Source organism: Onychostruthus taczanowskii, unplaced genomic scaffold (genome assembly GCF_017590055.1).
Source record: "Onychostruthus taczanowskii isolate IOZ18803 unplaced genomic scaffold, ASM1759005v1 scaffold1, whole genome shotgun sequence".
NCBI lineage: Eukaryota > Metazoa > Chordata > Aves > Passeriformes > Passeridae > Onychostruthus > Onychostruthus taczanowskii.
Window position 1 is genome coordinate 23,684,792 of NW_024496525.1, and position 27,890 is coordinate 23,712,681.

At 36.3% G+C, this 27,890-nt stretch overlaps 1 protein-coding gene across 3 annotated transcripts in view; it reads left to right on the plus strand.

Moving 5' to 3' along the window:
- Positions 1 to 264: 264 nt before the first annotated feature.
- Positions 265 to 27,890, plus strand: part of TTC8 (tetratricopeptide repeat domain 8) — a 41,942-nt gene continuing 14,316 nt past the window's right edge. The window contains exons 1-8 of one of the 3 annotated variants that reach the window (XM_041395849.1): positions 265 to 455; positions 8,859 to 8,888; positions 11,394 to 11,514; positions 15,611 to 15,674; positions 15,823 to 15,982; positions 16,736 to 16,825; positions 20,516 to 20,560; positions 26,917 to 27,002. In XM_041395849.1, the coding sequence (XP_041251783.1) occupies positions 348 to 455; positions 8,859 to 8,888; positions 11,394 to 11,514; positions 15,611 to 15,674; positions 15,823 to 15,982; positions 16,736 to 16,825; positions 20,516 to 20,560; positions 26,917 to 27,002 (704 nt within the window). In that variant the 5' untranslated portion in view covers positions 265 to 347. The remainder of the gene's footprint in view (positions 456 to 8,858; positions 8,889 to 11,393; positions 11,515 to 15,610; positions 15,675 to 15,822; positions 15,983 to 16,735; positions 16,826 to 20,515; positions 20,561 to 26,916; positions 27,003 to 27,890) is intronic. The other 2 variants (XM_041395857.1, XM_041395864.1) reach the window with 2 other exon arrangements.

Genomic DNA, 27,890 nt, shown 5'->3' on the forward strand with positions numbered 1-27,890 from the left:
CTGAAAAGTGTTGCTCACAACAATCTGTACTTTTCTCAACCAGGCTCCATGGCTCTAAAGGACATTTTACCAAAATATGGATTAATGGACTGTATTATTCTTGTTTAGGCATTTATTCAAACTCCTCTAGATAACAGGACAGAAAACGACAACAGTCAAGAACAGTGAGGTTATTGAAAGCCTACTGATTCCAGTATTACAGATCAAACTCTGCTTTCAGGCACTAATGTAATAAGCCCACGAGGGGCTGGGCCAACAGCGGCGGCACCAGCGCGGCCCCGCTCGGCGGCAAGGCGGCGGGAAACGTCGGGGCCCGGCCGGACTGCCGCGGTGCTCCCGCCGGCGAGATGGGGCTGGAGCCGCTCTTCCAGGCCTGGAGCTACTTCAGGCGGAGGAAGTTCCGGGAGTGCGCGGATGTCTGCTCGCAGCTGCTGGAGAGGCCGCCCGGCGAGCAGGTAGCGGGGGCCGGGCCGTGGCGGGGGCGGCGGTGAGGGGCGGCAGCGGCCGCGTCCCGGCTGCCTCTGCACCACGGGACCCCGCTGTGCTGCTGCAGCCGCCGGAGGGGCCGGGCGCGACCCCGGCAGCGAGGCAGCGAGCGCTGGGCCGCGCCGAGCTCCGGAGCAGGAGGCCGGGCAGCGGCGCCTCCCCGCCTCCCCCGGCCCCGAGGCGGCGGGCCGGCGCTGCGGCTCCTCCTCAGACACGCCCCGGGGAGCCCCCGGCCCGGCCCCGCCGCTGGGAAGGGGAGCCGTGCTGCGAGTACTGCCGGCGTGCTGCCGTGACAGCTGGGCGGGCCCGGCGCTTCCGAACGGGAACTTTAACGCACTCAAGATTTTGAGGAGTTAGAGAACAGCTGAGATTAAAAATCAGGTCTGCTGGCGATGTGCCTGTTGATTTTATACTGATGTTTAGATATCATAGCTGCTGTATGGACCAAATCACATAAGATTAAGAGACATCCATTTTAGTTCAGCTCACCTACGAGCCCTACCTTGGGGCAGGAGTTATTTGCATACCTCTCTCTTAGCTTTTTCCAGCTGCAGAGTCTCTGGAAACGTAGGACATGTTTTTCAATACCTACATATTTTCCCACCCTTCTGTAAGAGCAAAGGATTTGGGAAAGTTGTTTCTGGATTAATGTTTACAAGCATGTAAACATTTTTTATACCATATTTTAAAAACAGTAATTGAACAGTCTTCATCTTAAACGCTTTACAGTAAATTTGTAAGTTTCAAAGCATCCTATAGACAGATGTTTCAAGAATCTTGAAGGCAGTTCTTTTTATCACAAAGGACAAGTCTTTAAAGAAAGCTGCATGGTCACCCAATAGTGTAAATATAAAGCACAGTAATTGTTTGAACTGATCTAGGGTAGATATTTAAAATATTATTTTTTTAAATGTTTTATACTGTAAGGCACTACCAAGGAGCCATCAGCAGAGACATTTTTAGTGGAGAGAGTATTCCAAGAACGTTATTCCTGAGCACTAAATGGGACTCAGTATTAGTTCCATGCTAGTGCTGCATTATTTATATGTATTTACATTATTGGGTCTTTATATATGTGATCTTTGCATATGGAAGGACAACACTTGATTTGTGAAAGAAACTCTTGAAATAGCACAGATAACAGTAAATAAAAGTTGTAAAGATCATGATGCTTCCATTGCTCTTAATTTATAAAGTTTTTAATGAGTAAAACATTTTTCAATCTATGATCTCAACATAGGAATGTAAAGACAACTGCATTTCTACTCTGTGCTTAAGCTCAAGTATAAAATGGTATTGTTGCACTTGTCAACTCCAAACTTCTGCTGGGCTAGTAGCACTAGTAAGGAATACAAGATGTATGAGGCTGAGAAAAAGGGCTTAGGAGGAAATGAACAAAAGAGCAGTGAGAGGATGTAGTTGGAAATGAACAAAAGAGCAGTGAGAGGATGTAGTTGGAAATGAACAAAGAGCAGTGAGAGGATGTAGTTGGAAATTAACAAAGAGCAGTGAGAGGATGTAGTTGGGTAAGGCCTTGAGCAACCTGGTCAGATTGGAGGTGTCCCTGTCAATGGCAAGGGCAGGGTGGAACTAGATGATCTTAAAGGTCCATTTCAAATCCTTCACATTCTGTGATTCTCTGATGTAGATCCTAATTGGTTTTCCTTCTTCCAAATATAGATCACACATGGTGATACATTTACATATATAAATTGTTTTCTTAGGCAAGGTACACATTCTCTTTAGAGAACAAGGACCTTATATACCAGCAATATGAGTTTTTCCAAATTCTGTACTAAGCTGAGATGAACAATTAATCACCTAATTTAATCTTTAAAATGTTCACACCAGCCTATAAGCTTCATCTTTTATAAGAACGAAAGAAGAAAAACATTTAAGATAACTTCGTTTGAGAAGTGGTGGAGGGTGGGGTTGTGAACATTTTTTATACCATATCAAATCATAAGCTCTTAGAAGTCTTAGGTGAAGTCTCTGAATGTCAAGATCAAGTTTCATCACTGTTTTGGAAAAACTTTCAGGCCACAGTTGCATGCAATGACTGGATGTTATAACTTCAGTATGTTCAGTTCAGAACTGTGTTCCTATCCACAGTTTTGTGTGGAAAATGTTCTCTTCAGCAGCAGCACATTTCAAACCTGCTGGAAAGTTCAGATGGAAGGCAAACTTGAAATAAGATTAGTTTGGTTCTTGCCTTATATAATCTTCTTGAGGAATCCTTATTAAGAGCTCATTTTAAGCAGGAATGAATGACTTTTAAAAGTATTTGAAAGTCTGTATCTTTATGATTGGGAAATATCAGTCTTTCTCTATAACATTTAAAAATGCATGACAGATGTTTCAGTCTTTGTCTGAAAAGATTTCATACAGCAATGTTCAAGTAAAGTTTCCAGACACCGAGTGGATTTTACTCTATATATAAAGTATTTATTATAAAGAATAAAAATGTAGAGATTTTCTTAAAGAATAAAATAAGTGGAGAGATGATAAATAAATAGAAATGCAGCATGTTGTTTCAGAAGGATCATGGAATATACTGCATTTGTGGTGTCTGATGGAATGGCTACACAGATCTTTTCCATCATTCCTGTCTGTTAGTCCAGACAAAAAGCACAGCTCCTGACAGGAGATGTAGCATTATTTATACCACCTGTTCATTGTGGTACAGCAGGTTGCAGAAACCAGAATAACTTTCAAGAGTTAAATAACTTTCAAGAGTGCAACTTGAATGAAACTCAAACTGGTTCAACATACAAAATGTTACACCTCACATCTCTTAAACAAAACATTTTTGATTATCTAATTAGAATATAATTTTAACATTCATGCCAAACTTAATATGGAACAGCATTTCCCTTTGTCAGTCAGCTGTGTTCATGATATTTAGGTTTTACCTTTTTTATTGTAGTCAACTTAAAATCCTGATATTTTGTGGTTATCTGTCCAAATAAGCCTGTATTTATTTTATTGTTCTGCTTCTCATTTGTAAAGGTGTTTTCCTTACCCATGTTGCTGCACTTTCAGCTCATTACTTTGTAACACTTGCTACTTTCATGTATGAATCTGTCCTCTTTACCCCTCTAAACATCAGGTGTAGAGTAAAGACAGTAGTAACAAGCCTCAAGAATATGCTTTATACATCCTTGGAACCTTGGAATCGTTCAAACGATTTTGAACTTACTTGGTACAACAGAATAAAAAATTGAATCATTTTTATGGATTGTAGCATATATACCTTGCATTTAATAAAATAATTTTTTAAAAACCGTTGAAAGGTACTAAGCTCCAAGGCTGAACACTGAGGTCATTAAAACTCAAATAAATTACATACATTACTTTACTCTCCTGGCTTGTCTTGACTAATCCTATTTTACATTATTCTGAATTTATTCCAATAGTAGTGTATCAGCTAATTAGCTGTAGTTGTGAATATTAGAATAGTGATTTGTGATTATTTTATTTCCACATTAATTGAAAACCCAGAATCATTCTCAGGCAGTTTGACTTTGATTTCTGGTACCTCTGTTACTTTTGAAATGGCCTGTTAATGAAATCAGTGGCTCCTAAATATTTTGATGGAATTTTAATTCTGTCTTCAGCCACCTACCGAAAATGGTGCTGTTTTCCGTCTGTGTGAATTACATTAATAGTATTTTAATTTAAGCTGGCAAATTATCTAAAATGGAATATGCATAATTTTTGGTACCTAACCCAGTAAATGTGGTTTATAGTGCCTAAAGACCACATAGCAGTTCTAGCAGATTTAGTGCTCAGACTGTTAATGGTAGCACTTCTGCAAATCAAACCCAAGATATGTCATGTTGGGCACCAGCAACAACAACAAATGACAACACTTGCAGAAAGTTTGGATTAAGTGAGCTGCTGTGCAGCATGAGGAATACTCAACAGCTTTAATCACTGTGCCATCTGTTCTTATCCTCTTGTCCCATATTCTGCTAAGCATGTGCTTCCCAACCTTTGCAACCAGGCAAAGAGGGATCTTGTAGGAACAGTAGCCTCTGTCACTGTTCAGGGACTCACTTCTTTGAACAGCATGCATTAGGATATTATTTAAGCTACAGGAGCTGGTGTCCTTTAAACACATGCCCAGGTTGAGTTAAACAGTGACTCTTACAGGTCAGAGCTTTTTCATGCTCAGGCAACTGGCCTTCTCCCTTGTAAGACAGGTAATATAACAGCAGGTAAGGCGAGGAAGAGACTAACGTTGCCTAACTGGAGTGTTTTCATGCCTGAAAGAGATGGCTTTTCCTGTGTGAAAGCCTGCACTTTTTCCCCAGCTCATCTGCTAAGTGGTAGCTCCACTCCTGCTCCATTCCATCTGCAGCTGTGTCCTAGAGCTATGGGCTGTTGAAACCAGCTTTTTACAATAGCTTTTGAAGTAGGTGCATTCTTGCCACCACACTTAAAAATGTAGTGAGGAATTTTCTTGACCAGTATATCTTGACCTATGTCTTGATTTACTACTCCCTGTACATATAGCTTAGTATTTGGGATATGTTTGTATCACAAGTATAATAATGACAAGAAGTTCTCCTTTAAGAACATGACAAATGATGATATAAATATCTTAAAAATAAGTTTACTGATGATCTAGTCAGTAGTCACATGTACATACATTTAGAGGCTATCTTAATTGGTGCAGAACTTTCTTTGAACCCTGTCACCAGATGCAGTAAGCCCTAGGAGGTTTTTAAAGTACTTTGTTGACCTTTTAGCTAACTAGGCATGAATCAGAAATTTTCTAAATTAGCAGTATCAAATACTGTGCCATCATAAATCTTGAATTCTTAAAGGGCACAACAAAAAATTGAAATGTTTTAAAAGCAGTGAAGTTTTCCTGAAGAGTTCTTTAAAAATAATATTGTGATAGAAGAATAACTAGCTGCTACTGGATTACATCTTATGGAAGATTGATTTTTTTTTTCCTATAAAATATCCTGTGCATTTGTTCATTTAAGAATTAGAAATATATATGGTATTGCTGGAATTAATTTCTATGTTATCTCAGAATAAATAAAAACTATCTTTTATGACTGCATTTGGTCATAGAAGCACGTAAAATACTGGTGTTCAGTTTAATTATTTCCTATTGTAAGCAAACAGGCCTTGTCTTCTGTGTTTATAGTAATAGCATGACCTGGAGGAAATACAATCCAGGACCGTCTCTGTTGATCATCCTGATTAGTCACCTAATCTGATTACTCTTTGTGTTCCATATGTAGGATTCAAGGCAATAAACAGAACCCATGTATGAGGCCTGCTCTAGTTTAACAATAGGAAAAAAATTGCCTGATATAATTAATAGACATACAGTGGGTGTTCTTCCTTTTACTTGATTAATGTTCTATGAGGATTTACTTTTGTTCATTCATCCTTTCTTCTCCTATGTTGAACTTTCAGCTGCTGTAAATTACATACTTGTTTTTGTAAGGTCATAATAAAGTTATCACGGTTATGTTCATGGGCCTCGAACTTGATTTGGAAAAGCATGAAATCACTTACTGGTGCAAGAGACTGTAAGTTTATGCATGAAAATAGTAACACTTAGAGTGAAGTCATTGTTCCTGGGTAAAGGTTTGGGTATTTTTTTCTGTGTTTTTGCTCTTAATCATTTGAAGAGCATTTTCAGGCTATAATAATTTTAATATTTTGCATGTATTAAATTATACTCACCTGAAACAAATTGTAGAGTGAAGACTTATTATAATATAAAGTACGTAATATATTCCCTCTTCCAGGCTATAAGCTTCAAAAAACTTAATTATTCTAATTATTTTTGGTATTCAAATAAACTGACTTTGCATTTTTAATATTAAAGTGCCCTCAGTGGATTTGGGGATCTGGATTAAATAGTTCCTTCGTTGGTTTTACAATCTTTTGACTTTCAAGGGAGCTTTGTATGTGTAAATGAAGAATAAATTTGAGCTTTTGTTTTGAGAGACAAGCTTACAGGGCAATGCTATTTGTTAATCCTCTCAAAGAACTCTTTATTTGAAATCTAGTTCCTGTGGATTACTTGCATGTGTAGCAACTGCTGGATCCATCCATGTTAAAATATGTTATATTCTAATGTAATTTTTGTTATTTCATACTTCTGTTTAATATGAGAGTCCTGTTACCTGCTTGAGAGTTAGTTAAAATCTAAAGTTATTTCTTGTCAAAACCTGAAACAATGTATTAGTATGTGTGAACAATGCATACTCTCACCTACAATTATGAGAGTGCAATGGTTTCAGTATTATTGATCAACTCTACTTTTTTGCCAATATCATGAGGAATGTAATTTCTGAATTTTATAGTAATATAACTGCTTCTACATAAGCAAATTTGTTTGATTTTTTAATTATTTTTTAAACTAATGAACAGTGCCTAAAATAAGATACACATCTGCAACATCAAGTCATTTTGGTATCAGTGTTGACATAATATTCCAAACTTGTCCTCATTAGTTACTGTAGCACATATGTTACAGAAGACCTCCTACTGTTCTTAAAACCACCCTCATATGTGCTGTAATACTCAGACACAATGGGGTGAACAAAATGTAAGCTGAAATATCACTATGTCTTTTATTACTTAGATAGTCGAATAGTTTCCTTTTTTTAGGAAACAACTGCTGTGTGTAAAAGAATTGTATTAGTTCATTTAATCATACAACTAAAATGCAAAGCTAGTTTCAGTGCCTTAGTCAGGCCCAGGTACGTCACAGTAAACCAAGCTTAATCACTGAATTAATGTTTAGTTCCACAGAATACTCAATGTGTAAGATGTGTTACTCATTCTAACACCAGTGAATGATCTTTTGGCTCCAAATACAATCCTTTAAAGGCCACAAATTCCAGTACACTACAGAAGGAAGGTGTCCTTCACCAGTATTCCAGATCCCTACTGTCATAGAATTTACTGAATAAAAAAGTCCAAATTGAAAGAAGTAGACCATGCCTCATACTACAGAGGGGTGATCTTGACATTGCCATTCTCCTGGTGGAACAGAAGACAGCTCTGTGTCTTAGCTGCAAAGCAAGCCAGCAGCAGGGCAGTGCTTGAGCTGGGAGAGGACATTGGTGTGATCTAATAGCAGCCTTCTGATACATACAAGGAGGTTATCAGGAAAATGGAGCCAGGGACCACTTGCAATGATGCAGGGAGTTGAAGGAGGCTTTGGCTTGGTATGAAGAAAAACATTTCCCTAATCAGCAGTGGAACAGGTTGCCCAGTGGCACTGTGTAGCCTTCATCCTTGCAAGTTTTCAAGATCCAATTGAAGAAGACATTGAGCAACCACAGCTGACCTCATAGCTGACCTTGCTTTGAGGGCTTTGGACTGGAGACTTTCAGAAGTCCTTTTATAGTCTGAATTGCTTGAAGATTGTATATTCAGTTCAATATAATTGGTTTAACTGTGATAGATTTATACAATGCTAGATATGCAAGAAATTTTTCACTACCTCTAGGAGCAGAAATGATCTGACACTACAAAAGACTAATAGAGATTTAGAGAAAGTAATATTTATCTCCCACCTTCCTTGTCCAAAGCTGAAGTAATACATTAGGAAAACCTCATCTCCAGTCCCTGGAATGAAGGGTAGTTTAAATATTATGTAAACATGATAATTACACATTAATTGTTGATAAACCTACATTTTTTTTCCTGTCAGTATTTACTCAATTTTAATCGAAGTTTTCAAGTAGAATTCCAGCTGCAAGTTCCAGCTTTTTCACTTGCAGTAAACTTCATCTGCTAGCTTTTCTTTTGGTTTTTTGGGTAGTGCAATAGGCTGTTAATTTGACATTTATTCCACTTGCAGTATTACTGTACAAGTGCAATGAATACATCATTCATCATAAAAGTACCATGAAAAAGCCACTAAATTTTCTTTTGTCTTCTTGAGTGGTATCATTGTGATCACCAGCAACAACTAAAAAAAGTGTGCAAAAATGGATTTTATAAAGTAGGCATTCTAAAGACCATGGTGCAATAATCTGGTTAATTTTCAGGAGACGTGCATACATCTTCCAAGTTAATTTTCTTTTAATCTATCATTTTTCAGCTCCATAATGCTTACATGTTAATCTAAGATTTCGCTAGATTCAGCAGAAGCAAGAAAGCAAAGTTATCAGAAAGATACTGCGAATTTACTTTCGCTGTGCAAAACATTGATTAGCTTCATAATGTGTGTACGTTGAGATAATGTAATAAAATGGACATTTGGGTATATGTATCAGAGAGGAAATGTTTGTGCAAAATGAGGTCATCATAGAGTACAAATATGTTTGTGTTGTTTTTATTGTTTGGCATTTCCATTTCTTAGTTTCTCTTTTGTCTCTTTTCAGGAGCTTGATTCTGAATACACTGTGTTTCAGGTAAAGTTCTTTCCATAAATACAATTGTTAGCTGCAATCATTGGGAAGAATTTCTGATACACTGAATAACACTTGTTTTGTAGTTATGTTCTCAATAGCATAATTTTTTTTTTGTTATTGGTAAGGCATTACTTTTGATAAGGGGGAGATTTTTGGTATTTTGAACAGGCAGCTTTTATATTTGATAGAATTTTATTTCTCTCATTTTTCCTACATTTTTTTCAGCACTTGAGTGCTTTCTAGAAGGTAAATTGAATCTACCTTGAACTAATTTGCCTTCATCTGCAGATGAGATTAGGAGGAAAACAACATGTATTCACAGACAGCACAATGTTTGTGCTCTTAGGGTTCAGTTTCATGTTTTATTTAATGTGTGTAGTGGTGGGCTCTTACCCATGCTCTTCCTGCTCTTGCAGCTCAGGCTCACTGCCTACCCTGTGCAGAGTCTAGTAGCCATGTAGGTGCATGATCAGGATTTGCAAAAGTGATGGAAGTCTGAGAGTAATTAATTAATTTTCCCTCTGCCCACATTAGGTCTAGATTATTGCAATGGCCAGAATAGTATTGGACAGGTGATGGCATCTTTTGGCTCCAGCCTACAGTCAGAAGAGATTAAATGCAATGTGAAATGGCGTCTTTAAATTGCTATTAGGTATTGTAAATTTTGTTCTGATTGAGTTAAGCTAGCTAAATTTGTTATGTTGTCGATATGTGGGTTGTCTGAAATGAGCTTCCCTTTCTTTTTCCTACCATATAGATGCCGTGTCATAAAAATGCAGTTTATCTTCATAAACTCCAGACATGGTGCTTATCACAAAAAAACCCAAAATATCAGTCTCACAAAGAGAAAGCAGATAATCTGTAATCTACAAACAGATGTTTAATTAAGGAATACTGTGTGATATTTGAATTTTTTGTTGGCTGTGAAGCCTTGGACTAGGAGCTTTACTCTAGAAGAGATGCCTAAGGAATATATTCTTAATGACAGATATTTGCCCAGTAATGACAAAGAGACATGTTGATTTAAAAAACACATTTTCACATGTTAGTTAGTGGAAAATTCACGATAATACATTTAATCCTATGTAAAGACCTGACCTCAATTTTAGCAATTAGTGTAGACGAGATACTACTTCCAATTCCCATGAAAAGATCATTACTCTGGGCAGATTTTCTTACTTCTACTAAGAAATCAACCTGTGCTTGGCTATGCAAGAGCTCTAATTGGAGAATATTCCCTGCATTGACATATTCATGTTGGCTGCAGATATACATGTCTTTGAAAAGAATAGAGTAGCATCAAGGTATTAAAAACTGAACAAACTAAATACTTCATAGAATCATGAAAAACCATTAAAGGTGTTGAACATATAACAGAAATCTCAAAATTAATTAAAGGCTGTCATCCTACTACATAAGAAGAAACTAAAAGAAAATAAAGTAGATCTGGATTATGACTGTCTGGCCTAGTTCAGATCATCCTGCTGAATTCCCTTTTCTTCATTTGTGAACAAAGATTTCTAATTGTGGTTGAATCAGCTGGCTGAAGTCCTCCTTCTGCTTGAAAAAAGCACTTTTTAAAAGAATAATTAAATATTTCAGCATCTTTAAGTACACTTACTTTTTGATTGACGCAGATTTGCATAGAAGTATAAGGGAAGTCTAGAGGAAAAGACAGAATGAATGAGAAGTGTCTCATTAAGTAATTACTTAAATTATTAAATAAGCCCGAGTTTCAGATTTTCTCATACTTCTTACTTAAGGAACAAATGTTTCCATGTGTTTGACCTTTATTTCTATTAAGATAGTCTGTTTCTATTTTGAAAGGTCTCCTTAGCCAATATTAAGTATGCTTTTCCACCAGATTGCTGTACTCCGTGTTAGAAAGGAAGCAAATCTAATTATTTTGGCAGTGATTTTTACTCTGGAAAATTTATGATTATCTGTTCAATATCTGGTGGGAGATCAGGGATTGGTCTTGTGGCTTCCTATGTCATGCCAGTTCTATGAGTACATTACAAGCATATCAAATTATCAAAGTGGTTGGACCTGCACTTACTTTGTTGATATTTCTATATGGCTGCTATTGATTTTTCTTGTTTTCTTTTTTTCTGCCACTGATTTGGTGTCTTCACAGTCTACACAAAGCTTGTCACATAGGCTAGAGTTATGCTTGCCTTTCCACATTGCTCAGATTATCTTCCAAGACATATGGTGTAGTAGTTTGTCAGTTCAGGTCACTCAAATGGATTCCAATACTCTCATAATCTAAAATGCCTGGGGTATATATTTATACAGTGTTTCACAGCTGATGTTTTGAACAAAGGACTTAGTCCCCTTTTATATATCCATCAGACAGATAGATATACTCAGCTGTTTTAAGTCAATACCTTATTCAAGCCTAATAAGGCTTTGAAGTGAATAATAAAGAAATGATAAAATTGATTATTAGATTATTTAATTAGTGTCTTGAAGATATTTTACTTTTTACTTATCCTTATTCAGGCTGCCTGGAACCTGAAAACACGAGCTTTGACAGAAATGGTGTATGTGGATGAAATTGATATAGATCAAGAAGGAATTGCAGAGATGATCCTGGATGAAAATGCCATTGCTCAAGTTGCTCGTAAGATTGACTTTCACTTAAATACATTGAATCAACAAGAGCTCTTTTAGCCATCTCTTGTGTCATCTAGAATTGTACAAACTGAGGTGACCTGATACAGCATTTAGTATTGGTAAAAAAAGTATTTTAGATTGTTTTATGGTTGCATGGCAATGTTCAGATCCACCATGAGTTCTTGATGTAGTTCTTAGGCGTGTCAGACAAGAGTTCAGACTGTGTTCAATCATGTTTAGTCAGCTTTTCTTCTACATTTGAGGAAATGTAGTGAGCATACAAGTTGTCACTTGCTTTTTCTATCAGTATGTTGATTTATTTTACTCCTTTCTGGCTTCTTTAGACATTGTGGGAAACTAGAGAAAAAATCTGCCCTCAGTGTACTGTGAATTTTGTCCATATGCCCATAGTGTAGACAATAGTCAGATACCAGCTTTTGGCATCATGTCGTGCAAACATTATTGGAACTGATTTTCTTTCTTCTCCTTTTCTCTACTTCATTTTTCTCTTCCTTCACAGAGCAGTTCTTCAGCTCTGCCATTGTTTCTTCTATGCAATTATTTTTCAGCTTCATCAATTCCCTTCCAAGTGGACAATAATTAGTTATTGTAATAATTAGTAGTCTTCCACTACTTTTTTGGAAGTATTTGTATTTTTCTCTGTTTCTTTAATACAGTTCACATGAAAATTTTTATGTAACTTATTAAGTGTGGCCTTCAACCACATACCATATCAAGGAATTCAAGGGAAGAACTGGACATAGACCAGAACTGACACTTGAAGGGTTAAAGGCTTTTCTTGTCTGTACAGATCTAGGCAATTGCATATCTATCTTCTTACATTTTTTAAAATTTTCATTACATTCTTGGCCACAGTCAAGCAGTACTGGAGATGTGTTTATGCATTGTGATCAACTAATTATAGATATCTGATTTAAAACACCATAGTAATAAAATGTGGAGTTTAATTTGATTTTGTGTCCCCTGTGGAAGAAATTATCTTCCAAGAAAAACAATTTGATGAATACTCTTTAGAAATAAGGCATTCTGGAAAAATATATTCATACTATGTTGAAACTGAAAAAAAGGTGACTTTCTGGATAGTGTGTCACAGATTTCAAAACCAAAGAAAATTATTACAGTGTGCCGTATCTTTGGTGGGAATTATCAACTGTCACTCCACCTGTTGCTTCTTTGTGAACATTTTATGCCTGATACAAAGTTATTTTATAAAGGTATATTTCCAGGTAAGTAGTTAAATCTGTCATTAAATCATCCAGTGATCTTTTCTTTGATAAGCTAAACAATCTTCTCATTCTGAGCTAAGCTATATCTTTTAATTTTTGAGTTGAGTCTTGAAAGTCTTTTCTTAAACCTTTCTAGTTATCCACTTGTCTTTTGTAGTGACCAAACCAGACAATGATCCACTAACACGCAGAAAACATGTCTCTACACCTTGATTTTACTTTATACATCTGAGGTTACAGGTGTACATCTAATGTTACACTTGTGCATAAAAGGTAAGCACAGAAATCGCTAAACAGGGTGTGAGGGCGACAGAGTCAGTGGCGTCTAGTGACAGGATCAGAGGCAGTGGGCACAAACTTAAGCTCAGGAAGTTTCGTCTGAACATCAGGAAACATTTGTTTTTAACTCTGAGAGTGACTGAGAACTGGCACAGGCTCCCCATGGAGACTGTGGAGTCTACCTCCTTAGAGCTATCCAGAAACCATCTAAATAGGAGGTCCTGGGCAGCTGGCTTCAGGTGTCCCTGCTTGAGCATTGTTGGACCATATGACCTCCAGAGGTCCCTTCAAACTTCCACCTTTCTGTGGTTCTGTGATTACTCTACTGGTAGACATGACTTACTAAAAATGGGTTCTGACTGACTGTGGGCTTTTCCTTTTGCTGTTAAAGTGTGTTAGCCATAGTTGCTCTTGACTAAGGTCTTTCACTGTGGAAGGTGTTTCAGGATATGCTCCTCCACTAAAGTCATAGTTCACAAACCTGAAACTGTGTAGCCACACCTCTCACATTACAATTGGTATTGTCTATACTTTGCCTACTAAGCAGTTTAAATCCTTCTGCATCATTTACATATCCATTTCAGTTTCACATCTGCCCTTATCTTAGTTTCCAGATTAAACTCTCTTAATAATGACTTTGCTGTCAGTCGTGAGTTATTAAATAATTACTAAAGTCTATAGTAACCATGGGACAAAACTACTTTTCTGTGGTTCCTCTTCCCACATATGTAATGGTATCTTTCTTCTTATAATTTTGCTGTGTTAATTTTCCATCAATCTTGTTTATTAACGAAAATGTCCTAGAGCACTGTTTTACAGAAAAATCCATTATGTTACTTTTGGACTATTAACAACATTAATTTTCTCAGGTAATACTGTAATCTTGTTTCAAAGTGTTACCTTGACAGCATATTTTTCAGAAAATTGTACTAATTGGCATTACGGATAATCACAGCTATTTCATTAACTGGGGAGTTAAAGGAGTCATCTACAGTCATCACTGACTGCTGAAATTTCACTCTTAAATTCTAACACTTCTGGTGGCAACATGCACTGCTGTGGCTTTTTACATCTATTCATAGCTAGTTGGCTTGGGAATTCTCAAAGTAAGGACTAAGTTGCCTGGGGTGAGGTGAAAGGAACTGTAAGCATTCTCTCAGTACACTAAAATTTCAAAACAATTGTAGTTATTAAAAAACATGTCTGAAAAAAGGAATTTTAATGTCTTGCCTCTTTTATATTACAGCAAAAGTTTTAAAAATAGTTCAGAAAGTGGAAGAGTAATACATTTGTCTGCTAGTGTGAAAAGTTGAAAGTCACTTTCCCTATTTCACTGAGGAGTGCCCTAGTTACCATGTTAGAAACTGTGTTGAGTGAACTGTTTACCTTTTCTGTTGTGGAATAAAAACTTCAAGACTCACAGAACTATAGAAGGCAAGTAAGCAGTAGAAGTCCTAAGTGTGTCTAGCCAAAAGGGAGAGAATCCTAGGGGGCTTTTTATGTATTTTAGCAACAATTGCATGTTTAGTTGGTTTTACCAAGGAGATCATGGTTAATACCTTATTTTGTATCATTTAACTTTAAATACGGCTGTAGTCAGATGGCTACTTACAGTTTATTTTGGGGAAAAAAGAATGAAGGAAACTGTCTACGTATCAGTTTATCTTCAGTTCTTGGAAATATTTGCAATAAAAGCTGTTCATAAGTATACAGAAAATGCATAGATGAGTAACAGTGGTTTGTCAAGAATTGCTTATGTCAACTTAAATCTCATTTCTTTCTGTACATAGTAACAAGCAGCAAAGAGACTGCAAGGTATAAATGTCATATGTTGCTTTTAACTGACTATTTAAAACCATCTCATAGACATTCACTTAGCAGATTAGAAAAACTGCCCAATCAAATGTCAGTGAATGAAAATCTACCTGCAGGAACTAGTAATTCTTAATGATACACTGTCAAAACAGAAATATGTGAAAAGGGGAGCCCTTCATCAGTTCTCCTGGGCTCAAGCTGGTTCAGTGTTTTCATTGATGGCCTTTGACTATGGATGAGTTCACACTCTACAGTGCTCTAAATTGTAGGTGGGGATCTTACCAGGGTCTAATGTCATGAGATAACATTCTCCATCTGTTCTGTAGGTGAAGGTTTAGATTTACTTACTCAAGTCTGGGTGCCAGATAGAAAATATACCATTTCAAGTTAGCCTGGTCTCATTGTTTCAGTAACCTTCTACCTTTAGCACTGTGTGGTGTTTCTAAGGTGTTCTTGACAATTGTTTGGGTCAATTGCAGTAGGCATCCACACAGGCACTTGTTTGCTCCCCCCAGGTGGGATGTGGAAGAGAATGGAGAGGGTGAAAGAAAACCAATATTCATTGTTTGGCAGGTTTCTTACAAGAGTCTTTCAAATTATAAGTAGTAGAATACAGTATTTGGGGTCTGTCTTCTTTATCCCCTCAGTCTGAATAAAGAAATTTCTGGCTTACTGTTTATCATTAAACACAATCATGTTTAAAGTTCTCTGGACAAGGGAGTAATATCTCAAAGTGAAGTGAGAAATACTCTTATTTTGTAGGACCAGGAACATCTTTGAAACTTCCTGGAACTAGCCAAGGTGGAGGCCCCAGCCCAGCTGTTCGGTATGTGATAGTTTATTTTTTAAAATGTGACAAGTTCAGAATGAACAAATCATAAACTTCTGAAAATGAAATGCTTTGTGTAGAACTGTTTAAATTCTCTCTCAATAAATACCACCTAACGTGAGGATAATGTACTTAACATCTTCAGGCCTGTGACTCAATCGGGAAGGCCCATAACAGGATTTGTGAGACCCAGCACGCAGAGCGGACGGCCCAGTACCATGGAACAGGCCATAAGGACGCCTCGAACAGCTCTCACAGCTCGTCCCATCACCAGTGCCTCCGGGGGATACGTCAGGCCGGGCACGGTGAGTTGCTTGCCTCTCTTCCCAGTGTGAAAGATTTCATGGTCACAGTATCTGGCACACTGACACTGTAGTTTACTTAAAAGCTGCATCTAAACTCAAGTTTGAAGGAGGCGACTGTTTTTAATTGTCTAAATTCTTTTCAAAATATAGTTTGAAAACTTGTGCATTTGATAGTTTGGTTATATAAAAAAATGTTCATAAATTCACAAGTTCACCAGGATTTGTATAAATTCCAAATTCACAGGCTCCTTGAGACAAGCTTTTATTAATGGAAAACCATGTAAAGACTGTGACATGATTTCACCATATGTGTCTACTACAAAACAATTGATAAGCATTCAGTGTCTGCCACTTCAAAAGATAAGGAGAATAGTATATACTAATTTATCCCATTCTATTGGGAAAATTAGTAAACTGCAACCAGCATGAGTATGTAATACATATTAAAATCACATTTATGGCAAAATGTGACATCCTCTCACTACTGCAGGTGAGAACTAATCTTCCTAAGTATTTCTTGATTTTTTTGGTTACGTTTCCCAGCTTCCAAGCTACATGCTTAGGCACTGTATGGAAATAGTGGGGATAGACAGAGAAGAAAAAGGTAGGGTTGGTACTGCACAGTAGAGCAGTGAATCTACGAATGTTTTGTTTGGAATTTTTGTGGTTTTTTGTACACTAATAATATTTTGAAAATCTTCAGGAAAAGTGTAGGGATCTTCCCACTTAAAAAGCTTCTTTTTTCCCCCTCAGGCTTCAATGCTAACAAATCCAGATGGCCCTTTCATAAATCTGTCTCGACTGAATTTAACAAAATATGCTCAGAAACCCAAACTGGCAAAGGTATGTAACAATTTTAGTTAGTGTTGTGTTATCTTTTTCTTGTTTTCTGGTGTCATTCTGATGTAACTGTGCGTAGGACCGGGGATAAAAACAATGATGAACAGTGGTTTAGATATTAACTCCAGAAAAATAGTGTGTTACTCACCTTTTGACAGTGTTTACCAGACTTGAAATTGAAGCTATATCTAAAGAGGTTATGGTGAAAGTATAACTTAGGAAAAACATTCGTATAGGAAAAAATGTTCCACTGGTAAATAATTTTGAGCTGTGCATCTAGGAGTGATGAAGGGCAGCTAAAAAAAGAAAAAATAAGCCAGCAGTAAAAAACCAGCAGAACCTTCTTTAATGTCTGGAAATGTGGTTCTGTGTACAAATAGATGGCAATCCTGGCCTAAAAATTTTCACAATGTTTGGATTTTTTCTTTGCTTTTATGGCGTGACTTAAAACCTTTTATGTAAAAGGTACCATTTTTTGTTCAGAATGCTTCTTCATTTTCAGTTAAGATCATCAGATTGACGGTCAATGAAACTATCTGACAATAGAGCAGGTTTTTGCAGGTTATCAGCCCAACTTACAGATTTCAGCTCCGAGTGGCAGGGAGCTGAAAGTTGTGAGAAGATTTATCTTGCCTTTCAGTGGATTCTTTCCCCAGTACAACCAGTTAGCTGTATGGTATTTTCTGTGTATAGTGTGTTCTTCAGAAACAACTGTTGGGCTGAGGCCAACAGCTCATTTTTGCACAACGTATCAAGGAATTATCTCTAGGGAGCACAAGGTATCAAACACACTCTGGGGAGCTATATTTGGCTCTCATCCTAAAGGTGAACATACCAGTATGAATTTAGTCTATTTTGAGAAACATAATGGTGAACACTGTTAAGAAAACTGGCAGTATCTGATAGTGTGCTGGTGGAAATAACTCTTCCAATCCAAAACTTTGGTTAACAGTTTTTCATAAGCAACCAGGAAATTTCTTTGCTCATTAAAGCCTGATCTAGACTGATGTAGGGCATTGCATTTCAGTTGGTTTTCAAAGGAAATAAATCTTGTGTAATTGCACTGTGTCCTTCCTCCACTGCTTGCATCATTGTCCCTTGGCCTCTTAACCAAACTAGGCAGAAGAAGAGGTATCAAATTTAGTAAGTTCTAGTCTGGTGAGGTAATCGAAGACTTCCAGACTAACATCTGAGGGCAGTTACAAATCAGTGCTGAAAAAACACTGCGTGCTTTTTGTCCAATTATGTCCTTGCCGGCAATCAGCCAGCAGACACATTATTATAACTCCATTACAGTCTGGAAAACAGGGGGAATGTAAGAAACCTGTAAGGATTAAGAAGCACAAGACACATCCATAAAAACTAGGCTTAGTTCTTCTGCTTGAAGACAGCTAGCTTTTAAATGTGATTGCTAACTACATGTTATTTAAGTAGGTAGGTTAGCTTTCAGAGGAAATATTCTCAACAACAGTTCTCAGGAATGAGAAATGTACATATTTTTAACAATTTTGGGTTTTAATTAGCATTTTCTGTGGCAGATTTGTCTTTCTTCAGTTTCATATGAAAAGAAGCTTAAGCCAAAAAATGTAAATCAACAGTCATAGAAGCATCCATAGGCAGCAAGTGTACTTGTCAGTATTATGAGGCTAATACATTATGACATTAACATTTCACGCAAAATGTAAGATCTAATTTTAAATTCGGAGCTACATGGATTTATAACTTTTTAAACAAAAGAGCAGCAAGTTTAAAGCCAAAGCAGGAGGTGAGAATGCAGACTGCACTCTCTGTTAAGAATAATTGATTAAAGTTTCGAAACTTTTTGAACTGTCACCTCTCCCAGTGCATAAACCTTGCAGCTATTGAATTCACAAAATTAGCCAGTCTATTCATGTTTGTATATGAATACCTCTTACATACTTCCTCCTTATGGGTTTGAAAAGTAGCCTCACTATATCTTTTTTTAAAGTTAGATTATCTGTCTGAGGTTTTCCAATGTTTTGAAGCATACAGAAATGTGGCTTCTCTTTGACTAACATTAACCATGCTAAAGATTATCCCAGGAAACACCATAGTAGATGTTTAAGGTATCACCTGTCACCAGAGAAAGCCTCTGGTAAATCCCAGTTAGCAACTATTCTCTGGTATGAAACAGAAAGTTTTATCTTTTATAGGTTGTGGATTTTTAATAGACTTATTAAGATAACTCTAAATATTTTAATCCATGTGAATGTTTAAAGCCACTTAAATCCTTTTGAAGGTCAGAGTCTGTGCATAACAGCAGTAAATTCCTCATGCCAGCCGTGCAAGAAAACATTTTTCTTGTCACTTCAGATTTACACACTTTTACTGAATGCTCCTCTGTTATTGAACTAGAGGAGAAAATGTTCCACTACTTCTTTATTGTCTATTCTTTTCTTATCTACCTATTCTAAGCTTCTTATAAATGTGTTACTATTTATAATCCCTTAATGTCTTCTAATCATCTGTTCAGAGTCTTTTCTGACGGAAACTAGAAGAAAAGTAGGTTGTGGTTTATTTTCCTCACAAGATATGACAACTTATTAGAAATTCTCTAGTTTCCTGAAAGTAAATATTGTAAGAATTTTGTCTAAGAAAATCTGGCAGAAGGGTCATGGAAGCCCTTAAGAGGCTGAGGTTTTGTTCTGTATTTCTTTACTCATGGGGCAATATTTTCTCCTGGTGTTTTAGAATGAATTAAACTAATTTAGAAAAATGTTCTGTCCTTTTGAAGCAATTAAGACCTGGGATTTGGATGCAGAAGGTCAAGGTTCAACTCAATTGAATCTTGAGTTACTAGCACCCATAATACATTTTTGGGAGCAGAGGCTTCCAGTCTCCATTTAGGTATCCAGTATCTTTCAATGTCATTTTATTCACTGAAAATGCCACCCACATTACCTGATATATACTCATCTAATATTCTAGTGCAGAGCAGCTACAAGGTAGTATGACTTAATTAGCTTTATACAGGAGGAAACAAAGCTGCAGTTATTTTGATGTGTAATTGTTGTGGCCTTATAAGCAGTTAACTGCAGCACAGCTGATGAATGTGACTTCTTTAAGCTTTGTTATTATGATTTTTTTTTTCAGAAGCAGAGTATTATTAGCATTTATTTATAATTTACAAACAATTCTAAAAATATTTTTTCCTTTACAGATCCCAAAATATTGCAGAGCTTAAATTTTTTTTTTCTCCAAAGGCAAAGTTTGCTCAGCTTGCATTCTTAATAAATCTGTGTTTAATTTAAGTAGGCTTACCACCACATAAGCACCTGAGTGTCCATTGCAAAAAGCTTTTTTTAGTTCACTGGTTGATTTTACAGTTAAGAAGTCATTAAAGATGTACCAGATTTTCAAATATATATTCACTTTCAGCTGCCTTTTATGTTTTAAAGTGAAGTTAAACACCAAAGATAAGCAGCAATTCTGCTAATCTTTTGCAACAGGTTAGGAATTAAGATGCTTTCCTGTGATGGCAGTATAGCACATCTATAGTTTTTGTCTATTGGATTATTAAATGTAAATGTCAGCATTTGTTATGTGTGAATGTGATTGCTTTCCCAAAGAATTAATTTCTGCTTAGTCTAATTAAGATCCTATATTCCTCTGAAGGAATATTATCAAATTTTCTCTTCAAATATGACAATGTTTTAAATAATTTTCTGGCAGGCATTGTTTGAATATATCTTTCACCATGAAAATGACGTAAAGAATGTAAGTAACTCATATGTTCCTTTTTCGGATTTTATTATGTATGATTCGGTAATTTCTGTCAGTATTGTGCTAAACTAAGGATCCAGGTAGAACATCACAAGTACAGAAATGAAGAATTAATGGTTGTTTAAGAGGGAGAAATCCTTTCTTATAGGGGTGATAGTCAGGAATGATAATTGGCAAGTACCAAGATATGGATTGGTATCTTTTTTGAGAAGTGAAATATTCTAATTCTTAAAACTGGGTCCCTCAGTGATCAATATGACGAGGTCTCTGAATCTAATGAATTCATGTTAATGGAATTTATTGGAGCCTGAGTGGTAGCTGAACTGCCTAGGAAGTTCAGAGTCTTGAGACTTGAGTATAAGTTACAAAAGACTGTCCATTAACAAAGGAAGGTGAAAATACCTGACAAAACAAGTATTGTTGAACACCACTTGACATTTTATACTCCTGAGGTGATTGCTTATACATTTGGGTGAATAAAAAGAAAATGTATTTGTTGAAGCTACATAACAGTAAAATATCAATAGGATTTTGGATACTTTTTCTAGAAATGTAAATCTGTAATGCTGAGGTGTTTTGTGATATTAAGAGAAAGATTATATTGTCCATACGATTGTCTGTAACGTTTATTCTTCAAATATTTTCCTAATTATAATTTCCCTCTTAACCTATCCAAAATTTTTCTTCTGTGGTTCTTATGTTACTGCACTGAATGGGAAAGATCAAGTTTGGGTACACATTGTTTAAGCTTTCAGAAAGAGATAAACGTTGCAGAGGTTTTTTGGCAGTTCACCCAGGAAAGGATCTCTTCATGGAATTAATAAAGTGTCAGTGTATTTCAGCACTATCTTAGATATGTGCACCCAGTTGAAATGGAATCAAAATGTTCAAGTTTTTTTGAAATTAGTTTATGTCAGTAATGCATAGGTGACTAAACAGTTATTGAACTTTCTGCAACACTACTAGCTGGTGTGCAATTAGATCTGGAGTTAAATTCTCCAGTTAATCAATAACACACACCAAAAATATTTTGCTGTTGTTGACATAGCTCCTAATAATTTCCAAATGTACTGCTATGTGAAGCTTTTTAATCTAGTATCAAATGATTAAAGTTTTTTAAAAAGTACACTGTCAATTTATTGCATAGCAGTCTTTCAAGAGGATTGAATTGTAATGCACTATTAATCCAAAATATCATTGGAACAGTAAGTGCAAGTGTCAGAAATGTCAGAGAGAAATGGAAATTAACCTTTACATAATCCAGTACTGAATATGAAGGAGGTACCTGGGTTTTAGCCCACTGGTAACTAAGAATTTATGTTTGTTGCTGAAAATCCAGTTCACTAGGAATAAAAGGGACACTTGATATGATGCTGCATGTGTCTGCACTTTAATGACATGCAGGACCTGTAGGCTATACATAGATTCATATAATGGAAGTAATTTTTTCAAGAACTCCAGAAAAAATTGGAAAATGTTTCTGCACTGTACTGCATGTATTTTGAAATCCTTGCTGAGAATCCCAAATCACTGTCTTGCAGGAAGAGTTCTATTTATATTTTTTTACCCACCTGAGCCTTTTGAATAAATACTTGCAAGCAAAGAGGTGTCAGTTTAATCACCACCATTACTGTGTAATGAAAGAGAGATCAGTATTTGGTTAATGATTGCATCTTATTGGAAGAAACTATTATTGTGAACTGAATTCACACATCACAGATGAGGTGTCTTTATAATGTAATGTATATCTCTGCAGAGATATTTTTTAGCTGATGAGTTTGCTTTCTCTCATTTGCTTTCACTGCCTCTGTTCTTGTGCACTTTCTACTCCATTCGCAATATAACTCCATTCTCCAAACTGTTCTCCCTTCCTTTTGAACCTCATCTGCATTAATTTTTCTTAAAAAAAAAAGAAAGAAACACTTAACTGTCTGCTAAAATGTGGCTGCATCACTGTTTATTCACCTCTCCTAGCAATGGCATTTCACAAATTCAGTATCTTACATCTCCCTGAAAATAATGTGGTCACTTAGGGTTCATCAGAGAAACAGCATATAACTTTTTTAAGTTTATCTGGCTCCTACTTGATCACTTGTTAGAACATTCACTGCCATCTCTCACATCTGTGTATTTCCTGCTGCTGTGTGATAATGGACATTCTTAAAACCTCTCTTCTGCCTGAGGTGAGATGAAAGCACTTGAAAGGCTTGGAAGCCTGGGAAATTGACTTAAGTTTGAAAAGTCTTTACTTTGTGCTTTCTGCATGGATAAAATACTACTTCCTGCAGTTTTGAAAATCAAACACAAAGCAGTAGTGACAATATCCTTTCTTTGTCACTGTGCTGAACTGGAACAGTCTGTACTGTTCTCATTTGCATTATTATTTGAGAAACAAAGGCAGTTTTATTATTTATCTTCTGTTTCACATTCAACCAGTATATAGGAAGAAAAAAAAAAGACTCAGCAATTTCTGTTGAGAAATGCCATTAATCAGTGTGCATTCAGCTGGATAAATAGTGCGAGGAAATTGGTTCAAATTAAAACTAAATATATCTGTAATCTATCAATTATCAGAAACGTGGGGACGCAAGAAGAACAGAGAAGCAGTGAGCTTTTCAGCACTTGAAAATATATTCAAAAGTCTTTTGTCTTATATAATGAAAAATTAAACACTTGTCTGAAGAATTACTATTTCTATATCCATTATTGTTCTTGACTTGTTTCCTTTTGAACACATGTACTTAATAATTGACTTTCTGTACTCCTTGAGCTATTTCTAAAAGCCATTTTGTGGCTTAAATGCTGTAAGAGCAGGGTAGTTTCAAAGATTTGTCCAGAAATACTTCAGCTACTCCTTTTCTCAGTAGACCATGACATTGTATTTTGCCATTTTTCACAAATGATGACAAAACACTTGGTCCTAAGGAAGAACAAAGATTGTACACGATATACTTGTGACCAGAAGTCATGGCCTCTCATTTTTCCTTGGTTCTTCTCAATTCTTTGTATTTATACTCTCTGATAGAAATCTATTTAAAATGGAATTATATTAGATCTACAAAATATAGAAATCTAGACAACACTCACCAGAATAAATTGTGCTAAATTGACTATGGCTAATGTCATTTCCTCAGCTATTTTATAGGCTATCTGGTGTTGATTTGTCTACAAATAAGACTTCAGTCAGTAATTGTTGCTGGGAAAATTACTGCCATTCAACAGCACATGAAAGAAGAAGCAGATGCTCACTATTGTTTCCATCTAATTTCTAGGTGCATACAATACTCTGTATGAAATTACTGTTTCAAACAACTGTACATTTACCAATTTAATTTTGCAATATAATAGTAAATTGCCACAAGCCTACAGGCTGTTTTATACTGCATTACAGCTGGTTGATAATTTGGAAGTTTTAGTTATAATACATATAGCTAAGGAAAGTAATGGTAAAAAAAAAGAAATTCACAATCATGCTAAATACAATTAAAGAATATATATTCATTTTCATTCTTAAAAAAAAAAACCCTTTAAAAAAAAAAGAAACAGAAAATCCACCAAGTATCAGGGGTTTTTAACATTTTTATTTTCACAAACATAAGAACTGGGAGTGAAATAAATTTGTTCTGAAAAGCTTCTCAGGGTCAAGACTGTTGTTGAAATGGGCTGTGCATTTTTGAGTGTGCTAAGTCCTCTAGACAGTAAAAACTTCAGCTCATCAGTATGTCCAGATGATGAGTTACATCCTAAAGTTTATTTAAACTTTCAGGACAAGCAGTGTAGGTTTTGAACTGATATACATATAGCAATCAAAAATCCTATGTCAAAGGACATATCAGTGTCTGCCAATTCTAAATCCAGCCTGGTTTTCCCTTTCAGTTATTAATATGAATACACCAATATCCAGCAACACACAGGAGTGCAGGACAGACATATCACTACTGCTCTTACAGGTTGATTTTAAATTAACATGTTGTGCAGACTCAACACTGATTTGTACTCAAAGTGTACAATTAAAAACTCAAAGTTTGCAGCAAACTGAAATTTAAATATGCTAGCTGTTTGTATTGACATGGCAAGTTGAAAGGTTTTACTTTTAAAAGGCTATTTTAATCTATTTACTAATATTTCAAGGGCCACACTGTCAAAAGATTTATTTTTTTTGTTGCAATACCAGCAAAAGTTTTTAACTATTAGTTAGTATGAAGCCCTCTCAGGGAAACATTTCTAAGAAGTATTTGTAACTTTGGTAGGATTTTTTGATTGAAGTTATTGTAATTGCTTGTAAAGTATCAGAAACAGGATCATCCTATTCCTTTCATTTTTCATTAATTGGAAAATATAAAAACAGGATTAAATTTCATAAGCTAACTTCAAAATGAAGGTGTGCTGTGTTTCTTGATGCTAGTAGAAGACGCCAGGATCTGCACCAACAAAGAAACTGCTGATGTTACTGTCTACTATGCCTAAAGCAGTCTTAGTTCCCATTTTCCAATCACAGCCAAAATTGTTAGCCTTGCATAAAATAGTTATCAGAAGCAATTAGGGTACCAGAAAGAAACCTGAATGTGTATCTACAGAAGGGATCATTTTCTGAAACTCAGTCCTCCTTCTTGAGCCCTTGCCATCAGAGAACTCTGAGGAAAGCTCTTTGGAGCATGGTATTGGCAGAATGATCCTTACTCCTCTGAAGTGGCTGCTCCTGCTGCGATAGAAGCAGGTGTGGTATTTGACAGTCACCCACGTTGTTTATACATCTGTAAATGCAACAGAAGTAACCAATGTTTAACATCAACTACTTTCACAGATTTTCCAGTACTGGGGCAAAATTGCTTATGTGCCTTCCCATGAAAGGAAGAATCTGCCCGGAAGGGTGTCTGGACCATTTCTGTCTTGAAGCAAGCTTATTCCCCATTATGGTTGTGGCATCTAAAGGCCCTGTTGGGCGATTTGCAAAGACATGAAGAAACAAAGGGCAACCAAGACAAGAGCTGCCATCTGAGGCCTTCAAGGATTCTACCTAACTTGAAGAAACAATGAATTCAGAGTTGTAGCTTTACCTGAATTTTCTCTCTCCTGTCACAGAGGCAGGGAATGATGACAGCTGTCTCTTTCTCTTAGGGACAGCACTGATGCAGCTACTTATCTTGAATTCCTACAGAAAACAAATTATTCTTTCATTCTCACAAAGCCAAAGGAGAGCAAATTGTCTAAATTGTCATATCTCCACTGACTTTTCTTCATTATGCCAGATCTAAATCCATTGACTGCTAGCAGAAAGAACAGGAACCCAGTGTAGGCGTAGATGTCACTAAATTGGGCTCTTACAGCATTTCAATATTCAGATTAATTTTTCCTGGAATTATTAGTTTCTTTGCAACTGAGTGACTGGTGCACAGAACTTTTACATATTGTTCCTAATAGATAACTTGTTCCTGATTTCTGTGGTCTGCAAAATGTTTACCAGTAAAAGCAGTCAAGAAAGGTTGGTTCTTTGTTATAAAAACACTGTGCTAAAGCTTTTTTACTCTGCTTCTGATGATATCCTGAAAATATAACAAACATAACATGGCTTTGATATGTTCTGAGATAAAATGAAATTTAAAAAAAAAAAGCACAAGTGTTTCTGTGGTAGGTTGTGGTACAGGAAAGACATATATTTGTTTTACCAGAGGCATTGAAATTATAGCTAAAACATGAAAGGCCACAGATTCTGGCTGTGGTGGCTGATCAGAGAACATTGATTAGTTTACTTGCTTTTCCAGTATACCAGACAAAAGAGATTTTAGACCTCCACCATCTTCAACAGATATCTGTTTTTTAGAATATTTCTCTGTTTTTCCTGTAATAAAATGTTTACATTATAGACTTTTTAAAGGAAGAAATATTTCTTATTGTACACATTTGAGAGTCTCCAGAAGTGATGGCAACCTGATATTAGCAATGAGATGAAAATTTCTGCAGTATTTCAAACTCACTTATTTCTTCTTTTATTTCTTTATTTTATCTTTACTTGGTTTTAACAACTTTTACTGAAAAAGGATGGGAAGCTTGGAAAAAGTGTTTGTGCTTAAACAAATAGTGTGTTCTGAAGTTGCATTGCAGGAATCTGATCAAATTAATTTTCTATTTTCTCTTTGATTTAGAAGAAACTGTTTGGATTGCTTATTTTTGTAGGGACAAATAAAGCTTTCAGCCATTTTATGCGCTGAACTGTAAAAGTAATAAATAAAAAGCAGTGCTTCCACCTCAAGTTAACTGAATTTTTGCTCAACATTTTCTCTTCACAAAAATCTTTACTGTGTTTTCTTTGTGTAAATATTAATTTTAAGATGATGGGTTTATTTTGGAAGGCTCTAGATTTGGCAGCCCTTGCCACTGAGTATGCACAGTTCAAGGACTGGTGGTGGAAAGTCCAAATTGGAAAGTGCTACTATAGGTAAGCCATTGTTCATTTCTTCTGTGGTGAGTGATTGTGAGTGCAGGACCTGTTCTGCTGAGTGTGTTGGGCAATGCTGAACACTGAGAAATAGCTCAGAAAATGTTTTGTTGAAGAGTGCTGCGCTTACAGTTAAAACTCCTTTAATGTACAAGGAGACCACTGCTTGAGATAAAGGCATCATAGTGAGTAACTGAATTAGTTGCAATTTTGCCTTTGTTAATGGATTTTAAAGTAATTATTTGAAAAGTCAGTCAATAAATGCAAAGAACTATTGTTAAAACACACCATATAAAATAAATATTACAGTATTAGTTTGAGAAATAATCTGTCAATGAGGGCTTCAGATTGATGAAATAATACAGAATCAAATATTCATGTTAGAGAATTACATTGCCCAAGAAGTACCAGTTAAAAATATGCTGAGGCCTAAGGCTGGCACCCCATACACAAGCATCAAATCAGAGTAGGATAATGAGAAATATTAGCAATTCTTAAAACTACTACCCACCCTTTACTTCTTCCTGGGCTCAACTCCACTCCCTGTTTTTTCTACCTCCTCCCTTCCCAGCAACACAGGGGGACAGGAAATGGAGGTTGCAGTCAGTTTGTCTCTGCTGCTCCTTTCTCCTCAGGAGAAGAACTCACACTCTTCCTTTCTGCAGCATGAGTCCTCCCCAGGGTCACAAGTCCTGCTAGTAGACCTTCTCCAGTGTGAGCTCATCTCGGGCCACAGGTCTTGCCAGGAGTATGTTCCAGCATGGGTATCCCATGGAGTCACAGCCCCCTTTGGGCATCCACCTGCTCCAGCATGGGTTCCTTCCCAGGCTGCAGGTGGATCTCTGTGTCCTCTTAGTCCTCCATGGGCCACAGGGCAAAGGCACAGCT